This window comes from Ricinus communis, chromosome 4 (assembly GCF_019578655.1).
Source record: "Ricinus communis isolate WT05 ecotype wild-type chromosome 4, ASM1957865v1, whole genome shotgun sequence".
NCBI classification, from domain to species: Eukaryota; Viridiplantae; Streptophyta; class Magnoliopsida; order Malpighiales; family Euphorbiaceae; genus Ricinus; species Ricinus communis.
In genome coordinates, this window is record NC_063259.1 from 28,478,598 (window position 1) to 28,498,136 (window position 19,539).

General features: G+C 31.9%; 2 protein-coding genes and 1 long non-coding RNA gene across 5 annotated transcripts; 2 read left to right on the forward strand and 1 right to left on the reverse strand.

The window, feature by feature from the left end:
* The first annotated feature begins 3,050 nt into the window (after positions 1-3,050).
* On the forward strand, positions 3,051-10,670 carry LOC8275487 (protein BONZAI 1). 3 transcript variants are annotated; one of them, XM_002511040.4, is made up of 16 exons: positions 3,053-3,396; positions 3,910-3,957; positions 5,398-5,546; positions 5,638-5,686; positions 6,214-6,270; positions 6,654-6,839; positions 6,931-7,065; positions 7,565-7,626; positions 7,735-7,837; positions 7,918-8,032; positions 8,774-8,850; positions 8,937-9,074; positions 9,162-9,326; positions 9,556-9,669; positions 9,793-9,889; positions 9,974-10,670. In XM_002511040.4, exons 1-16 carry the CDS (start codon positions 3,253-3,255, stop codon positions 10,066-10,068), a joined length of 1,734 nt encoding a protein of 577 aa, XP_002511086.1. In that variant the 5' UTR covers positions 3,053-3,252; the 3' UTR covers positions 10,069-10,670. The 3 variants fall into 3 exon arrangements, with proteins under 3 accessions (XP_025014113.1, XP_002511086.1, XP_048228503.1); XM_025158345.2 differs by lacking the exon at positions 6,214-6,270 and having other exon boundaries at positions 3,051-3,396; XM_048372546.1 differs by lacking the exon at positions 3,053-3,396 and having other exon boundaries at positions 3,923-3,957; positions 5,429-5,546.
* Positions 10,671-15,098: 4,428 nt separating this feature from the next.
* LOC125369718 lies at positions 15,099-16,613 on the reverse strand. The gene is made up of 2 exons (XR_007215399.1): positions 16,475-16,613; positions 15,099-16,375 (listed from the first exon to the last, which is right to left on the reverse strand). It is a non-coding gene; the product is annotated as an uncharacterized LOC125369718 (long non-coding RNA).
* LOC8275486 (ethylene-responsive transcription factor ERF113) lies at positions 15,498-16,834 on the forward strand. Its single transcript, XM_002511039.4, has 2 exons — positions 15,498-15,636; positions 16,080-16,834. The coding sequence occupies exons 1-2, from the start codon at positions 15,498-15,500 to the stop codon at positions 16,631-16,633; spliced, it is 693 nt and encodes a 230-aa protein (XP_002511085.1). The 3' UTR covers positions 16,634-16,834.
* Positions 16,835-19,539: the final 2,705 nt, after the last annotated feature.

Consider the following 19,539-nt stretch of genomic DNA (forward strand, 5'->3'; position numbering starts at 1 on the left):
CTTGCCTGTTTCTTCCAAACCAGCCAGAAATTGTCAATTTCAGTTTCGATTGATCTTTCTTTCCCCTTATTTTGACCTAAAAGATTCAACTTGTCCTAGCAAGGCTACTGTCTGTTAACTCTAATTGCACTGTGTGGATGGTTTACTTGTCCTCCCAACACCATTATGGTTGTCTGCTCTTTACAACTTATGATGAGCTTGCAAATGGAAACAGTGCATACCATTACCATAGCAGTTGTCTCTTCTTTAAGGTAGCAAGCCCGCAGCGCCCATCACCAATGGTTGGGGTGCGGGTAGGGTCGACGAAAGATCTTTTAAAAATACGAATTATGAACTTCATTTCTATATTTTGGAGATATTACCATAGTTTGTGTATAGATTTATTAAAATATAACAGCAGCATGCATTCCATGCCTCTATTTGGTATCAAATTAGTTACGCCATGGTTAAGATGGTCGCTTTTAATTATTGTCATCCAGTGAAAAAGCTACTGATAGCAGCTAGTTGTCTTCTTCTTCTTCTTTTATAATTGTTTTTCAACAAGCTGCTACTTCAATAAGCCTAGTATATACCGGATTGCAGTTATTATTATTATGATTATTATCACGGAAAAATGCATATTATGAGCTCCTGAACTTTGCATTAAGTCCTTCAACTTCATTTTTGTAAAACTGGATCCTTAGACATCTATTTTTGTTACATCGTTTTTTATTTTATTTTTTTCTCACAAGACTTATAACGCTTTATGTGCCTAGTGGTTGTTACTAGAGGATTTATTTATAATAGAATGGAACCCTATTGTACTAAAATGAATTTGAGGAATTTAATTTTAAAAAACCCATAAACTTCAAGAGCTCTATTTGAATTTCTGTCTTATTTTTATATAGAATGAGAAATGGTGAGACACTAACTCTGTGGATCATGTCCTGAGGCGAATAAGATATTAGAGTTTTGTAAAACTTTCAGGCCATGGACCCACTAATTATGCTGATTATGAACCAAGACCTGTGATTTGAATTAATATTTTATTATCATATCATTTTAGTATTACAATTTGACAGCATGACATGTGATGGAGTTGGACTCCCTACTCCCAGTCTTATAATTTTTCTAGCCATTGCCACCCCAAACTTTAAGTTAAACCTATTAGGCACCTTAACTTACAGAACTGAATACAATTAAACCCCTTGTAGGTGATAAAATCATGCGTCTGTATAACACGTGGTTTAACCTATTGATAACTCTCCTCTTATCAGCAAGAAAATAATGAAGTGGCACAACTTTACTCTTTGGTTTTTATCATTTTCTTTCCTGAGAATATGCAAAATAAAATGATATTCCTTCTCCTCTTCCATCTTTGCTTCTTTAAAATAATAAAATCAAATTGGCATAACCACCACCACTGACAAGCGTCAACATCTGTTACCAAATGGTCACAAATCCTCAAGGTAGATTCGCTGCCCTCCATGGCACCACCTTGCAATACCAACTGCATCAACTTCTTCTTCGTGAATTTCAGTCTCATAATAGCAACAACACTTTTCTGATCAATTGTTGCATGGTGTTATTAATTAGTCCTTTTGTTAGTTTTCTACTCTCTTTATCAATATAATTAATTCAAACCCATAATTTATATTATCTATATGAAGATGAAAGATGATGTTTTCTCAAAATATATATAAAAGATGGAAGTTAATGTAGTAAAGGTTCATTTATAGTAGTTTGTATTTGAAATAGTGCAACAGTTGTATATGGTAGACTGTTATTACCAAAAATAAGATACTAAATTCTTCCAAATCTGTTCATATATTATTATGCCAATTTTGCTTCAATTCTGACTAAAAAAGAAGGAAGGAGGAAGAAATCGAAAAAAAAGAAGGTTTAAGAATAGAGAGAGAATAAAATTGTTAATAGTGTATATAATTTTTTATTTTATTTTATTTCAGTCCACTCTCGTTATGTTATGAATATTTTATTTTACACCTTATATCATATAAGCACACAAATGTCCATTAATATTTAATTATGTAAGTTGAAGTGCTTAATAGATTCAACTTAAATTTTAAGACAGTATGCAAGTTAGAGTGTCGCATTTTATATTTTTATTATTTTTATTATTCTATTCTTTCTATAAATTTTAAAGATTGTCTTACTCTAATTTTATCAAAACCTGATATATATATATATATATATATATATATATATATATATATATATGTATATATATATAATTTTTAAATTCATCTGATAAATAATTTTCCATTCTCAAAAGAGGTCGAATGGAGAATTAATCACAGAGAAATAAAAAAAGAAAAAAAAAGTGGGTCGAATTTAAATGGAAGTTGAAGGTGGCGAGTGGCATTTGGAGAATTGGGCCATTTCACGCCGTCGTGTAATTTCTTAGCAAATCATCGGCCCACAGAAGAGCGAAAAGAGTAGTAGTTTTCCTTTTTCCCTGTTGTTCAAACTTGAAGCCATCGGAGCGCGTTAAACCGTCACTTTTTTTAAGGACATCCCTTTCTTCCCCAATCGCATACTACTATATTTTGTCAAAACTACTCTCTCCCTGCCAATTCACTCCTCAGCAGTCTTTTGAAAATCCCACTATAAAAATCTATTCGGATTAACTATTCTAATTGGTTTCTGGCAAAAACGTTTATATAATTTAAAATAAAACCCATAAAAAATATTTTAAATTTTCACAATTTGTTTCCATTTAACAAATTGTGAATTTCAATAATAATTTTGTCAAAAAGAAAATAATTATCTACTTTATATAAATGAATAAATGATAATACTTTTTAATATTGAAATAATTAAATATACAGAAAGTATCAAAATGTGAAAATACTTGGACAATCGTATGTCGCAAGTCTTACCCATCTAGTTCTCCTTCCGCGAAATAGCCTTTCACGAACATAAACCAAACGCGTTTTCTGTTTTTTTTTTTTTTTTTTTTTTGTCAAACGGATAGCCCTAGACAAAGACTCGGGATTGGCCCCACTTTTTTTCTTTTTTTATTAGAAAGAAAATATCAAACTTCACTAACTCCACGTTCATAGATTGGATACTTCTCTCTCTTCACTTCTATTCGTTTCCTTCTTAATTCTTGTTTTCTACGATACTTTAACTTTAGATATATTTTTTCTTTTTTTCCTTTTTCTTGTTGTTGATCTAAATACTTGCATATATATATATATATATATATATTTTCCCATTTTGAGAGCTCAGTTGCTGTTTTTGTGCTGCGGTATGGGAAATTGCTGCTCGGATGAAGCCGGCGGCAGGGCGGCCGTTGGTGGCACCCTCGCTGCTTCCACTGGTGGCACTTCTAATGATGCCGTTGATTTCTTCCTGAGGTCTCGCGGTTTTCACGGTATCTTCTCTCAGATCGAGGTACTTAGTAGCTTACTTCTCTCTATTATATATGTGTTATTTAATATAGTTTTTTTTATTAAGCTTTAAATGAGGATTGCCTCAGATGTAATTTTATTCTTAGCTATGAATTGCTAAATTTTAGATATTATAAGGTTTTTGGAGTACATTTTGAAGCTGAGGCTTCGAAGTTGATAACCTATTACTCTAGAAGTCGGCATTGTTTGAATTGCATTTTTCAAGTAGATTATTATATTGTTTTGCTTTTCAGAAATTTTTGAAAATTTTAGCTTTACATTTAGGGATTAGAATCACTGTGGCTTCCTTAAATGTAGCGCAATCAATTCGGAATACAAGTCTTATAATTCAGCATGGTTTCTTAATTTCCATGAAAGAGTTATTGCCAATTGAATGCAATTGATAACTTATGTTCTGTTTAAAATATACATATCAAAATTTTCATTTCTAGCTTCGCTGTTGCTTTTATCATCTTGATATTATTTTTAGTGTTTACTCCTTGCTGTGTATCTGCAGTTATCATTTTCTGCAACAAACTTGCGTGACCGGGATGTACTTTCCAAGGTCTGTTGCCTAACTTCTTAGTGCTTTTTGATTGATATATGTTCTATTTCTTTGCCGTTACTAATAACATCAGAGTTCTTGTTAAAAAAATTTGCCTTTGTTGTATAATATTTAAAATGCAGTGATGTGATATCCGTTAAATTTGCTTTCTATTGATTTTATTACTCAAGAACTGAATCCAGATTTTTTCTTAGTGGAAGATTCTTCTTCTGATGTCTTCTTTTGCATTGCCATGTGTAAGAGTATGTGATATTTTGTTATTATAAATAAAAAGAATAATTACAAAAATAGTGTAAAGCTATTATAATTTGACAATCAAAGTGTTTAAACTTTTAAAAATTGCAATTTAGTGTGTGAAACCGGAAAGTATTAACATTTAAGTGTATGAAATCTATAACTTATATAAAAAAAGCTGGATAATTACGAAAATGGTATGTGAACTTCTTAAAATTTGACAATCAAGTATTTAAAGTTTTTAAATTTACAATTTGATGTGTGAATTTAGTAAATACTTACAATTGAGTGTATATAACAGGTTAATTACAATAACATACTTGTAATCTTAAAACACATCAATCGCATAGTAGATTAAAAAAAAAAATGTTAAAAAAATCTTTAAAAAGTATATACTTTTAATAAATTTATACACTGATCTTACTACTACCATCATTACATTGTTCTCACTATATTTTTATAAATTCTTTCAAAAAATTCTCTATCTAACTTTGAGCAACACTTTAGCTTCTTCAATCTATCACTATAAATATCTAAAACAAAATCGATCATTATTGAAGATGACAATCTTAACTATAATATTAATTACTAATACATCTTCTTATGACATGTATAGTATTTATTTATATATTTTTATCTATCTTTTGTAATTTTTATTGTTTACATGAAAGATTTATCATCTTTTATGTAAATATTATCTTTCACTATAAAAATATAATAGAGTTTCATTTATCTATATTAGATTATATATATATATATATATATAATGACTGGTTTCACACACTCAAATATTAATAATTTTTAATTTTACACACTAAATTGTAACTTTTAAAAGCTTAAACACTTGATTATTAATTTTTAACAAGTTAATGCACCATTTTGTAATAAGCTGATATGGATAACCTGTAACCTATTGTTTACGTGCTATATAGGCTCAATCGTAAATATTTACTAGGTTCATATACTAAATTGTAACATTTACAAGTTTAAACACTTAATTGTCAAATCTTAACAAGTTCAAACACTATATTTGTAATTATTCCTAAATAAAGTGAATCTAAATTTGTCGTGCAACTTTTCATGCTTTCAAAAGATATTATAAAGATAAATTTATTAACTCAAATCTTGTGTGGGATGATGCCAAACTTCTCACTATTCTTAAAACATACCTTCTACTTCTTATTATAGAAATTTTATTTGCTTTAGAGTGATCCTATGGTGGTTGTTTATACAAAAGGAAGAGATGGACCGCCCATTGAAGTTTTCCGCACAGAGGTGGTTCTCAATTCACTGAACCCTACGTGGATAATGAAATATTCCATCACTTTCCAGTTTGAAGTTGTACAGAATTTGCTGTAAGTTTAGTTTTGGAACTATAGATCTTTCTCAATTAAATATGCAACTATATTGGCTATACTGTGATGTAATATGTACAATTTATTACAGGTTTCGTGTATATGACATTGACTCTCAATTTCACAATGTAGAAGTAAAGGTATTCTTTTCTAGTAATGTCTTCTCTTTCTTTCTCTTTTTATTTTATTTTATTTTCTTTTATAATGCTCATCATTTTAGAGGAAGAAATTGTTTGACTGCCAATCTTTGTTAAATAATGTTAATCCCATTTCTAAGATTTGTTATTGTGTCAATAGTTTGCTCAAAGGTTCTGTTATTTTCTTTTTATTTGACACTTCTTTTCGTATTGAACAACATGCTGAACTATTATAACATAATTGCAAATCTTTCAAAAGTGGTGATTGCAAGACCAGAATTCATTATGTTGTTGCAATTGTCAAGCTTCACAAGATCAGAATTTCTTTTTGATTTTTCTTGTTATTGGCTTTAGTTTTCCGTTGGGGTTTACTGATAGTTTTACAGTGTGTGTTTATGTTTATACACCACTTGGGTAGCATAAAATAATTTAACAAGAAAAATGTTTTCAAATAACTGTAGGAAAAGATTTCTTTATCACCCTTGTTTGAGCAAATGGAATTGTAAATAATCAAATGATTTAATATGCAGATGCTCAAGCTAGATGAGCAACAATTTCTCGGTGAGGCATCTTGCGTTTTGTCAGAGGTATGACTTGGAGACCGTTCTAACTTAGGTCGCACTTTCTGTAGAATTGCTAAGTAATAAGATCTCTAATGTAGATTTGCTTAAATGTGGAAATCCCTGTAATTTAATCGAGTGAGAGAGATCCTTACATTAAATGATGAAAGCTGGCATCTAATGTTGTGTTTGGTGGACCATAATGGAACATAAATGGTAAAAGAGCAAATTACTATAATAGAAAAGAAATTCATCCCATTATTTCATTCACGTTGCCAAACATATTATGTCCCATTGACAGGTTTCTCTCAGTAACTATCATTCAAATATATTTATTGAAATTTAATTATCCAGTGCTGAAATTAAAATTGAATTGCTTAACAACCTACATTTCGCATCTGTCCTTGCAGATCGTGACCAAACCACTTAGATCACTGACCTTAGATCTTGTACATAAAGAAGATTCTACATTATCAAGTCATCCCCGAGGTGGGCAGCTTGTTGTGCATGCTGAGGAATGCATTAGCTCAAAGACTACAACAGAGATGATATTAAGGTGTTCGGATTTGGAACATAAGGATCTCTTCTCAAGAATTGTATGGTTACAAAGTTATTATTTCTTTTCTTCTGGTATTTACTTTATTTGTAACTTAAATTTGATTGTTTTGTGCATTTTCTTTTCTGCAGAACCCTTTTCTGGTTATTTCAAAAACAGTTGAGAATGGGAACCCCATTCCTGTGTGTAGAACTGAAGTCCTAAAGAATGATCACAACCCAATATGGAAACCAATCTTTCTGAATATTCAACAAGTTGGAAGCAAGGTAAAAGCCATGTTGCATTTGGTACTGAATCTGCATGACCATGTAGGAATATAGCATGCTGTTGTCATATCTTTTTGTTAGGAAACATGAAAACAAAAGGAAAAAAATAGAAAGTTAAATTTTTAATCATGCTTTATGTGGCCTTCAAAGTTTCAATTGGTTCTGCGACTCTAATGGTACTATGGCTGCCAGGCCAACTTGAACTTTCTTGTGAATGATAATTTTTCCTTTTTTTCTTTCTTTTATTTGTAAAACAAATCAATTGTTGCATTATAAATAAACAATAGTTCAGTCATTCCCTTTATGTTAACAATCTCCTTTTCCTTATTAAAATCAATGAAATAGAAAGGGTGTTATTTTTGAAATAAAATGGTTTTTAGATCTTCAATTTGGCAAGCATCTATTTCTAATGTGCAGCTTTGATTTGATGATTTTGTTGGTTAGGATGCTTCCCATCATTTTGTGCTAATACTCTCCATTTTCTTTTCTAATTTTGCAGGATAGTCCTCTGGTGATAGAATGTTATAACTTCAATAGTAATGGAAAGCATGATCTGATTGGGTATATAGAGAGCTCCTTTTTTTTTTTCCTTTTAATTTTTCTTATCCTTAAATCCTTATACCTGAATGTTGATGGTGCTTCCTTTTTTTTTTTTTGGTTTAATTGCAGAGAACTTCGAAAATCCCTAGCAGAATTAGAAAAGCTTCGTTCTAGTGGGGGAAGCGAAAATTTATTTTTACCCAATGCTGTTGGACATGATCATCACAACAAGGTTTGATAGTGTAAACCAAATTAATTTCAGTCCTGAACCTTTCTGCCTTCCATTAAACACTCTAACATCTAATTATGCAGGCTTTAAAGAGTCAGCTATATGTGGAGAGGTTTTCCGAGAGCATTAAATATACCTTTTTGGATTATCTGAAAGGAGGATGCGAACTGAACTTCATGGTTGCTATTGATTTCACTGGTACTTGTCTTTCATTTTAACTTTAGCCATACCTGAAATTTTTTCTGTACAAATAGAACTACTTTCTCCAATCAATTTTTGGACTGCAATATTAATCATTATTTGTTGTTTGATTTTAGAATCAACAATACAAAATATTTTTCTTTGTTTTTCCTTTTTACACTCACTAACATCTTCATCTCAGATCTGCTAGTTTCTTCACTTCTCTCTCATGATTCTCAACACTTCAAATACAAAATGCCATGACCGTGTCGCTAATCATCTATATGGCTTATCATGACTTGTAGGAACTTGTTATTGAACTATAGCACTTCATTGATACCATCGTCTTGGCATGTCTTGCTACTAGTGTCTTACTAGGGAAGTATAAAGCTGTTTGCAGATGAAAAAAATTGTTTCTTTGCAACCTGAAAATATCTGCTATTTCGGTTTTGTAACACCAAAAAGAAGTCTAAAGCCTTTTAGTAGGAGGCCTGCCCACATGGCCCAAAAGGCAACCTCTAGGTGTTAGTAGTAATTCATTTAGACTCTTATAAGCACATCAAATCCACAATCACTTTCCAATGTGGGTATTACAATTTACATAAATGTTTAACATCCTTATCATGCACTGCAGGCATCATGTTCCTGTAGCACTGTCCATTTCCCTCCCCCCGCCTTTAGCATTTTATTACTGTTGGTGGATATTCATGGATTTTCGGAGATTCAATATATTATCATGTCTTTATTTTCATTTTTCAGCTTCAAATGGAAATCCCCGCCTCCCTGATTCCTTGCACTATCTTGATCCGTCAGCGCGGCCGAATGCATACCAGCAAGTTAGAAATTCTTGTCTGTCATATTTAACTCTTTTAATTGTTATGATTGATGGGTGCACATTATGACCCCACCAATTTGCGTTCAGGCAATCATGGAAGTTGGAGAAGTGTTGCAATTCTACGATTCAGACAAGCGCTTTCCTGCCTGGGGATTTGGAGCACGGCCAATTGATGGTCCAGTCTCGCATTGTTTTAACTTGAACGGAAGCAATAATCATTGTGAGGTGAAATGCCTAAAGCTTATTTTGTTAGTGCCTAATGTCGCTACTCGTACTCAACACACGTATTATTTGAGCATTTTTATCTCTCAGGTAGAAGGAATTCAAGGAATTATGATGGCATACACCAGTGCTCTTTTCAATGTATCTTTAGCGGGTCCCACGCTTTTTGGACCTGTGATAAACACTGCTGCTCTAATTGCTAGCCAGTCACTTGCAAATGGAGGGAAGAAATATTTTGTTTTGTTAATTATTACGGTAAGTACTAGACTGGTAATTGGATGATTTTCACTTGTGCTGTTAATATTCATCTCCTTAACTAGCATAGTATCTGTGACATCGTTTAGCGGAATTTTATTTCTGAATAGAATGGGATTTGACAGCATCCTGCATTTTTCCCAAGTATGAATTGTTGAAGAACAAAATGTCCAATTTATTGATTACCTATGTGATGATAGTTTGCTCTCGAATTGGTTGAATATCTTAGGATGGAGTTGTAACTGATCTCCAAGAAACCAAAGATGCCATTGTGAAGGCATCTGACCTACCACTATCAATTTTAATTGTTGGAGTTGGAGGAGCTGACTTCAAAGAAATGGAGGTACAGCATTCCATACTAGAATATGTGATGATGTGTTAATATTTCCTTTACACCCCAGCTACTAGTGCAAATCCCTCATTTATAATATCTCCAAATATGTGAAGTTTGACTGTTGATCCTCAGATTTTAGATGCTGATAAAGGAGAGAGACTTGAAAGTTCTGCTGGACGTGTTGCTTCACGTGATATAGTTCAGTTTATACCATTCCGGAATGTACAGAGTAAGAAAATCTGTTATTTTGATAAACTAGAGGTTTAATATCTACTATCACTCGCTTCATTGGTAACGCCCATAATGTTTGCAGGTGGCCAAGCTTCTGTTGTTCAAGCACTTCTAGCTGAACTACCTACTCAATTTTTAACCTACATGCGATCCAGAGATATTCAACCGAATGTTTGATTTTGTAAAGATGTTGTACATATGGGAATTTTAGTTTTAATTTTTTTTTTTTTTTCTGGATTTCATGCAATGAGTTATCCTTTGTGAAGGCCATGGTGCCAAATGCAATCATGGTGTTTGTAGGTATATGAGGCTTCATTCATATTACTTGAGGTAATATATGCAGTCACAATCAAAAATTTATGGAATCAACCAAACCTCGTAACAAAATGGCTACTGTTATCTGTGCCGTCCTTTGTCATGTTTGCAAGGGGTGGATGATTTTTGTGCTGTTGCAAGCTTGAAATGGTGGCTCTTCTTGATGCCTGACAAAGCTTGCTCATATCAATGAATTCTTTCGGCCGTAGGATTCAACTATAGAAGAATTACTGGACGGGTGCATTGGGGCCGGCTAAAGAAGGATTGTAGAAGGTAGGATTAAGGGCCATGCGTATATTGCAAAGCAGAAGAAAAATGTGAAGAACAAAGTAAGATCTGTGATCACCATATCTTGTTGTTTTACTTGTTTGTATTGATGCCTTTTTGGCAATTTATCATCCAAATGTTTCATGATGTTTTAGGATCTAATTTGAAATTCGTTGTTCTGTTTGAAAATGATTTAATACTCATCTCTCAACAGCTTCTTTTCCCCCTTCAGTCTGTCGGACGTCCTTGTTAAGTCATTTATGGTCCAAATTCGAAAATGATAGGTAGCCTAACCCATTCTTGAAGTCCAACCTAGGACTTAATGTAAACTTTTATGTAAATTGTTTCAAGTTGCCGTCATATATATTCTCTGTGTTCGGCGGAGGTGGAAGGCAGAAAAAGGGTCAGGGGAGAGGATTTTTCCCTTTGTTTGTCAGGATTGCCTTGAAAGAGTAGAAGAAAAATGAAAACTGTTACTCCAATTTTGAAATGAATGAATGCGCCGAAGTCAATTTCAATGTCCGCCCTTACTCCATGGTATTTTTCTAAATCTCTTATTTCCAATATTTTCACGAGGCAAAAGTAGACATGGTAACAGCTAGAGAGGAAACGTCATCTTTTGAGTTGCAAGTCAAAAACACAAACTCTCAATACTAGTTGTAAAGTGGGCAACTTGAAACATAAGCAAATTTGAATCTTCTTCAAAGGTTAACAGGTTTAACGCCTGTGATATAGGGGAATTCTACAGTAAATTTGTTGCTTACAAACTAAACTCATAGTAACGATTATTAGATGATGAAGTGCACGTGATAATTGAGTATACGTATAGTTAAAGAAAGAATGGTTTCTATGTGGCAGGGGGCTGGATGCAGGAGACTTGAGTAGCAGTAGGTTAGTTAGGAGTAGGAGAATGAGATTCAAAAATGCAGGATGGGGTTTTCATCCCTAAAGCAAATACATAAGAGCTTTATGTGTAGTAGTTGTCCAAAGACATGAAGTTTGTCGATTGCGAAGACTTTGAACAATTTTAATTGGTCTCAAGTCAAGCTTCAACGGGAAGGCTAAAGTCAAATTTGAACATAAATTAAAAAAGAAATTTAGACCTATTGCAGCTATGAATTCCTTTTCTCGCCCACTAATTAATTATATTAACGATTACGCTTACTTGCTATCAATCATTCCTCCACCATCACCCAACGTCCAACTAAATGCTAAATACGATCCAATTTGGGGCTCAAGATACTTTCATGCATTCAAGTTTTATTCATACACTTGCTCGACATGCCCCATTTTTTTTGTTTGAAAAAGATAGTAAAAAAGATAAAATAAAATATATATATATTTGCAAAAAATATTATCCTGTGAGCAAATAAATGTGCCATGTCAACATAATGTGTTGCATTTCAGCACCATATCAACTAAAAGTTGACCACATATTATTATATATTTAAGTTTGCTAGTGGAATAAATTAATAAAAGAAACTCATTCATATGTTTTTTTTTTCTTTTTCTTTTTTTCCCTTTTTAAATAAGATATCTTTAGAGGTTGGATTGCATATAAAAAATTTGACAAAAAAGCATTTAGAGAAAAAGAATAATAAAAGTATTTAGTCAAATTCAAAGTTCCAATTTGCAAATCCCGAAAATAAAATAGAATATAACAATCAATTAAGGAATGTTGAAAGTTAATTTTTCTTTTCAAGTAATTAAAAAGGTGTCTAATCATTGATTAATAAATAAATAAAAAGGTGCACGCAGAATACTCAATATAAGCGGACCATTTCAACGAGTCGCCATCTTTCTAAACTCAGATGCACGGTTCAAACTTGAAAGTCATCAAAATCAAATACATCTAGAAGTTTCCTTTTCCCAGTCTTTTGAAAAAACCTTTCAAGTCATGGTTGCTTAATCAGTACTGCATCTTCCATGTTTTAATCTTATTTATCTTTTTTACTTCCTTTGTGTTTTAGACTTCTACCCTTTGTTTGAATTGGAGAAAAAGTAAAAGAGGAAAGAAAATAAGAGAATAAAACAATTTTTTTATGTTTAGAAAAGAGAGAAAGAAAAATAACTCTTATTTTCCACCCTATATTCTCTCTTTTTCAAAAAGAAAAATAAAATAAAAAGAGTGAAAAATAAAGGATGAATTCCTTCTTTTATTTTTCATCCATCCAAACAAGAAGAAGGAAAATAATTCTTTTTTTTCTTTCTTTCCTATGAAAACTTCCAAACTTTCATAGGGTTAAGATGCATTAAAGGAGAAAAGGGGTATAGAAGGAAGCAATCGCTTCATCACAAAACTACTAATTCAGTGACTATCAAATCACAATTAATAATTCACAGATCGAGATTGCATTTAATAATAAAGATTAACACAAGTTTGTTACTGTCTGTAAATGACAAGATGGGAGCTGGAAATTAGCTCCAAATCCACTTAAAGGTCACGGTTATACTGATTCAATGCAGCGGTAGGTGCGAGAAGGAGAAAACAATTTGAATGCGAGTGCTATTGGCTAATCCAGGGAAGATCACTGACGGAAGAAAAAAAAAAGAAAAAGGGAGGTTAGAGACGATGAGGAAAAGAGATGGTTGCAGTGACCCTTTATGGCTGGCTTTTCAATGGCAGCTAAAACTTTCCATTTCACACTCTAATAATTTAAATTTATGAATCCCAAAGTGTCTCTAAGTAATGGGAAATTTTAATTATGATGTCAACGTACATGTTATAGCTAGTAAGATTTTTAATCACCATGTTCGAATTATTGCTTTTGATATTTTACTGTCTTACTAATCAATCACTAAATAAAAAAGTATTTTTAAGAATATATAACAATAAAAAATACCCATAGTAAATGCATTTTTTGCACAAAATTTGCCAGGTATGATTCAGGCAAAATATAATTTTATATTTTATTAAGAAAACTTCACCTTAAAATGTTAATGAAACGACAGAGTTACGTGTATATATATATATATATATAGAAATATTTAACATTTTTATTATAAATGAAAATTTAAACTTGCTATATGCATGTCAAACTAAATCTATACATAATTTTAAATAATATATTTATGGTAGATTTTAAAATGTTGTAGTTTATAGTGACTTTTAAATATTATAACAATAAAAATAGAATATATATATATTGCTAAATGACGTTAGGTTGTAGGATAGATATTGGCAATCGACTTGGAAACTTTGTATATAATTTCTGAAAATCTACTTCTTAAGACCAAAAAAAGAATATATATATTTATATAATTTATTCTGGTGGTTGAACATGAGCGGCCAAGTCTGAGGGCATTGTCTTGAGATGGATATGGATAGACGGAAAGCTAGGTAGATGGGAAGATCCGCTCCTCTTATAACAAGCCGCCACCGCCCACCCAAGGCGTTTACACTACCCACCACCACCCCACTCTCGTCAAATAAAATTCAAAGTTTGTCTCAAAAAAAAAAATATTTGATATTTTTTACTAGCTATTAGCTAGTGTTGCCCGAGCTTTAATTTCACTCACACTTTTAATATTAGAGATATATTTATTTTTACATATTAATATATATTTTCCGTAATTCATATTTCATTATTATTTTTATTAGTTAATAAAGGAAAATATTATATAATTTTATTTTTATATATATTATATAAAAAATACGCCGTAATAATTTATTATATAAATAAATATATTATTATTATTATTTTTTATTTTATAAGAAATTGGTTATATTCGTTCTACCAGCTATTATTTTCATATTGGTTATGTTTATTTCACCTTCTTAAGATGAAAAGTGGACTTGAGACAAATGCAAAATATCTAAATAAAGACCGATTTCTAATAGAATAAGGGGTGCATAAGTGAATTAAATTATACATTGAAATGAGACAGCGAATAACTGATAATATACTTATAAAGAGATAAAATCAATCATATAAAACATGTCTTTCAATAATTTAAATTAATAGTTGGAAGAACTCCAAAGTCGGTATTTGAATTTTGGAGAGTCAAATAACCTACAATTTATTTAAATACTGTCTTCATATTAGTCTCTTTCCAATTAATTTTGCATAATTTTTTCACTTCACTGTCCATAAAACTTATATTTCCAGAAGTAATTACGTTGTGTAATTAAAATTAAACTAGTAATGTATAGATAATACATCTTTTTCTTTTTTCTTTTTTTATTCCAAGGAGATTATTAGCATTCTCAAAGTGCTTGTAGAAGTTAATCAAATCAGTTCTAAGAAAAAATCTGATATCATGATTTATAAGTGTTAATTTACAATATTTTTGAATATTTGACATTTGACATTAAATGATTAATTTAATATATATTTCAGTTATTTAATATTAATAAAGAACAAATACAATCATAAATAATTAATATATATAAAATAATAAAATTATTTAATATCAATGAATATGTATTAATGTCTGTCAAGAGAAGTAAAGATTTTTTTAAACAAAGTGTGAAATGCATCATATGTTTACAACTTTGAATTTCATTAGACCAAAAATGTTAAATTAATAATTCCTAAAAAATATTTTCGAAAAAGAAATAATTTCTAAAAAAACCTATCATGAAAAAAACCAGAAACAAGAATGAGAAGCGAAAGAGAGGGATGTGTAGTACTTAAAACTAATCAGTGGGCACTGTTGCTTGGGACTTCTGTTCACACCAATCCTGATTATAATTGATAGAAATATAAATAAAGGCCTCGATCGGTTATTTCAAACCCTATATATGCTGTCATCTTCTCAGTGTTGCTTGCTTGTCCTCTTGTTTCAGCTGCTTCTTATCTTCATCTTATTGATATGTAACTCTGACGCCACTTTAGCTACAAATTAAATCTCATTTACTGCTTGCATGCTCTAGCTATCCATCAAAGTTTATCGAACAACTTAACACCCGATTCACAAAAGTGGATCGAAATCATGGGAAGAGGCCCCTTTCATTCAATGAATCGGAAGAGAAAGAGGAAGATCATGTCTTTCCTGTCTACTCAGCTCGATCTCAACAAGATATGGATGCAATGATTTCAGCCCTAGCTCAAGTCATCGGGAGTAGCCAAAGTAATCCAGTTCAAGTGCATGCAAACCCAGTATCATTAGCACAATCAAACGCACAACACAATGATCAACCACAACCGATTCAAGATCAAGGTGATTCATCACATATATGCTCATACTCAGAAACAATTTATTATTTTCTTATCTAACATTTTACATTTGCATGAATGGTCTCAAACTATATATTTGAGTTGCTGTTATGTTTTTTTTATACCTTCAGTTTTTATTTCATATCTATTGGTTTTAATTACTTGCTCTTTCTTCTCTTAATATCTAATAAAGACTTGGGGATATGATGCGAGTGATATTTGATTGATGTGCTTAATTCTCACTTTTCCATGAATTATACCTAATTAACCTCAACTCTTTTCTTCTACTTGGATCTTGTCTTTTTTATAATTAAAATTCAATTTACTTATTAGAATATTTTTTGGCCCTAATCTCAGTATCTAAGTTATTACCAAGTGCGGTTTGTAGTGAATATCATGCATACTAACTCTAAGAAGCTAGCACATACTTGTTTAATGCTTGTGTAGGGAATGTTAGGAGAAGACACTATAGAGGAGTGAGGCAAAGACCATGGGGAAAGTGGGCAGCTGAGATCAGGGACCCAAACAAGGCAGCTAGGGTATGGCTTGGTACTTTTGATACAGCTGAAGCAGCAGCACTTGCCTATGACGAAGCAGCTCTTAGGTTTAAAGGAAGCAAAGCTAAACTTAACTTCCCGGAAAGAGTTCAAGGCAGAAGTGAATTAGGTTACTTGACTAATCGCGAACAGGTTTCTAACCGAGTTGCTGCTGCTCCTCCTCCTCCTCCTCGCCCTCCACAATTACTACAACAACAATACCAACAAGGTTACTTCCAATACCCAGAGTATCTTTTAGGAGGTTCGAGTTATGGCTTAAACTATGCTATGGCTCCGGGTACTTACGGTAGAGACTCATCTTCATCATCATCATCCGTATCTTCTCAACAACAGCCACAGGAAGAGCTTGTAATGAGCGATCCAATGCAGTTTGGAAGTCCTTATTCTCGTTTTGCTCATCCTTCAAATAGAAGGGACTTCGATTCTAGTGACGCAAGAGACTAGTATAAGTAAGTTTAGCTTGAACGTTTTACCTCAACAGCTAGATGGAGAGATCGGCAAAGCTTGCTAGCTTCTGGTTATGATCGGCGTTTCTTTTTCACTTGTTTGTTTTTTCTTTCCAATTTCCAGTAACTTTTTGGATTAAATACGTTATTGTCGAGCCACTTTCTCATCTGGGTAATCAAGAAGTGTTGTTTGATGATATTTAATTCCTATCAAAGAAAGAGAAAAAAAATGAAGGGGTTTAGTTTGCATCACTTAAAGAGTTAATAGTTATTCTTTCTAAAAGTCATGGAAATAGAAAACATAAAAAGTTACTTATCTACATTCTAGATGATGATGATGATAAGAGAAACCAGCTGCTGATCCTCCCATTTGAACATATAACTTCATGATATCCTTCATGGCTTGTTAATTTCTTAATATTTTCCTTCGTGTTCCTCCACCGGCAAGTATGAAAGGAATGCTAAAAAAGAAGCCCGAAATTAATCAAACAAACACGCGAAATGGCTGCATGCGATGCTACCTTCTTTTAATGGACTTTAGAGGCCATCTTTACATCAAAGAATGGTATTGTATTCTTGTCGACATGCATATTTGCACATTGGTAGGGAAAATAGCAATGGAACAGTAAATATACATACAAATACATAAGAAGACACGGTTTTATGAAGATAGCTAATAATAATAGTTTCTAAATTATAAGTCAGTATATATATAAAGGCAGTATCTCAATGTGTTAAATTCCCCAGTATACTGTCTGCATTCTAGAGGTTTCAACTGATAGAAGATACGGTGTGAAAATCTGAATATCCAATTGTCACTGAAATCGGCTGCATTGCCAAAGCCGAAAACATCTAAAAAGGACAAACTGAGTTTTGCAGGCAAATGGTATTCACGCGTTATATAAAGTCAGCCCTTTTACCAAGAATATCGACCCACTGCCTATCTACATTTTTGGATTGGGCTTTTGACTACAGTTTGTTTGTTGAGATAACATAACCTTTTTTCCTTCTTGGACGTGATCTATACGTGTTCTAGTTTCATGCTAATCTGGCAATATTATTATATTCTATGTCTATAATTTCATGATAATACTAATAATTCAGCATCCATTGCTTTTTTTCTTCGGCTTAGTCCAGCTAAAAAGTAAGAAAATAATTGGATACGACAATTCGTTTCATTTTCTTATCCTTTTGTTGAAGATAAACTTGTTCATGTGTTGCACACTGATGAAGTTAGGAATATAAGATTAGTTTACCATGTGCTTGCATAATCGCAATATGTTATGCAAGAATGTGAAATTTCTACACACATACACCTGTGATAAGTTCATTGGTCAAAGCTGTGCAACATGAATGTTATTAAATGTAATATTTGTATTATATTAATAAATAATTTTAGTAATGTAAATGCTATACCTTATAAATAATATTGAATTTCAATCTACAATATAGATTAAGTAATCAATGCATGGGTGCATGATGGAACATGGCTAGACCAAACAACTCCATCCGGTCCCAACTCAAGAAAAGAACAAATGAAGAAGCATTTCAATTATTTTATCAGTGCACAGTTTGAATAATTAAAGTGGGTTCTTCTACAGTAGATTTTATTTATAGTAAAAGATCTAGAGAATTACATAGTTTGAAATAGTATCTACACGAGGCTAAATTAATAAAGAAAACACAGTTGTGTCATGTTAATGAAAATACACTGTCAAATTAACAATCAAATCACAGGAGTAAGCTGTATGCCTTTTCATTTTGATCCCTAGTCAGCAGTCAAATTAAGATTTGTTGAAGGGTTGTTAATATTTATTTATTCTCAAGTAAGTTACTTTTATGCACCGTTCACTTTGAGATGAAGAAAGAATATATACATATGTGAAATCTATTACAAAATGGTAAACATGGCATTCTTTTAAACTAATAGTACCCAGGAAAAGTGGAAATGGGTTTGAAGAGATCCCATGGATAAATAGACAAGAACCTACCTTCCCAATATTATCCGAAAATTCTTGCTTCGAATTATTATTTCCACATCTCATCAACCCATCCAAACCATAACAGAGAGAGGCATTAATCTGTTGTTACATTTATCATCAGTCCCCATCATGTTGCCCCAGTCAAGTGCCTTTTCCTTGAAATTTATAAATCGTGCATGACAAGGATCTAATTTTTGGGGGTTGTAAATGCATGGCCTGCACTATTTGTGTTGTGGGTTTGAATTTTTAAGTTTATATGGGACCAAAAACACATTCCTTTCCGTTCATACATTGTCATCCAATAAAACTATAAAGCATATCTATCCAGGCTCTTGCTTTCATATATGCCTTCAAAGAGAACAAAAATAAAAATCATGCGGTCATGGATATATCTGCTTTTTTCTTTTCTTGATTATAAGTAGGAAGAACTTTGGAAAATGTTAATGATTTTGATAGTCTGAAAGGTTAAAATAATGCATGAATCTTTTTATATGTAAGACACTTTTTCTGGATTAAACAACATATCTATCCAGGCTTGCTTTCACAAAAGATCACACTTTATTATTCGTTGTAGATTACTACGTTCTTATCCATTCTCCCTGCGCAAGTACCTATATTACCACTTTAATAATTTTATTTATATTCATGTCTTTCTTTTTATTTATTTGGTTGTTAGGTTATGCTTTGAGTTCTCGGGTTATAATATAGCTGAAAGAATACCGTTATACAATTTTTTGTGGAAATTAAAAATGTCATATAAGTTGATTCTATGCATTGTAATGAAACTATAGTTTATACATTTAGACTCCCACCAATATTGTCAACAAACACTAATTGGCTTTAGATAAATGGTCTCATAAAGACAGAAAACAAATATTAAAATAAGAATAAGATGTCTAGATAATGAATAGCTTAAAATATG

Bases quoted from the DNA above. Each gene is read 5' to 3' on its own strand.
- LOC8275487 (XM_002511040.4), top strand. From the start codon at position 3,253: ATGGGAAATTGCTGCTCGGATGAAGCCGGCGGCAGGGCGGCCGTTGGT. The intron at 9,075-9,161 runs GTGAAATGCCTA...TTTATCTCTCAG, and splicing joins GAAGCAATAATCATTGTGAG to GTAGAAGGAATTCAAGGAAT. The intron at 9,670-9,792 runs GTACAGCATTCC...GTTGATCCTCAG, and splicing joins CTGACTTCAAAGAAATGGAG to ATTTTAGATGCTGATAAAGG.
- LOC8275486 (XM_002511039.4), top strand. From the start codon at position 15,498: ATGGATGCAATGATTTCAGCCCTAGCTCAAGTCATCGGGAGTAGCCAA. The intron at 15,637-16,079 runs GTGATTCATCAC...ATGCTTGTGTAG, and splicing joins ACAACCGATTCAAGATCAAG to GGAATGTTAGGAGAAGACAC.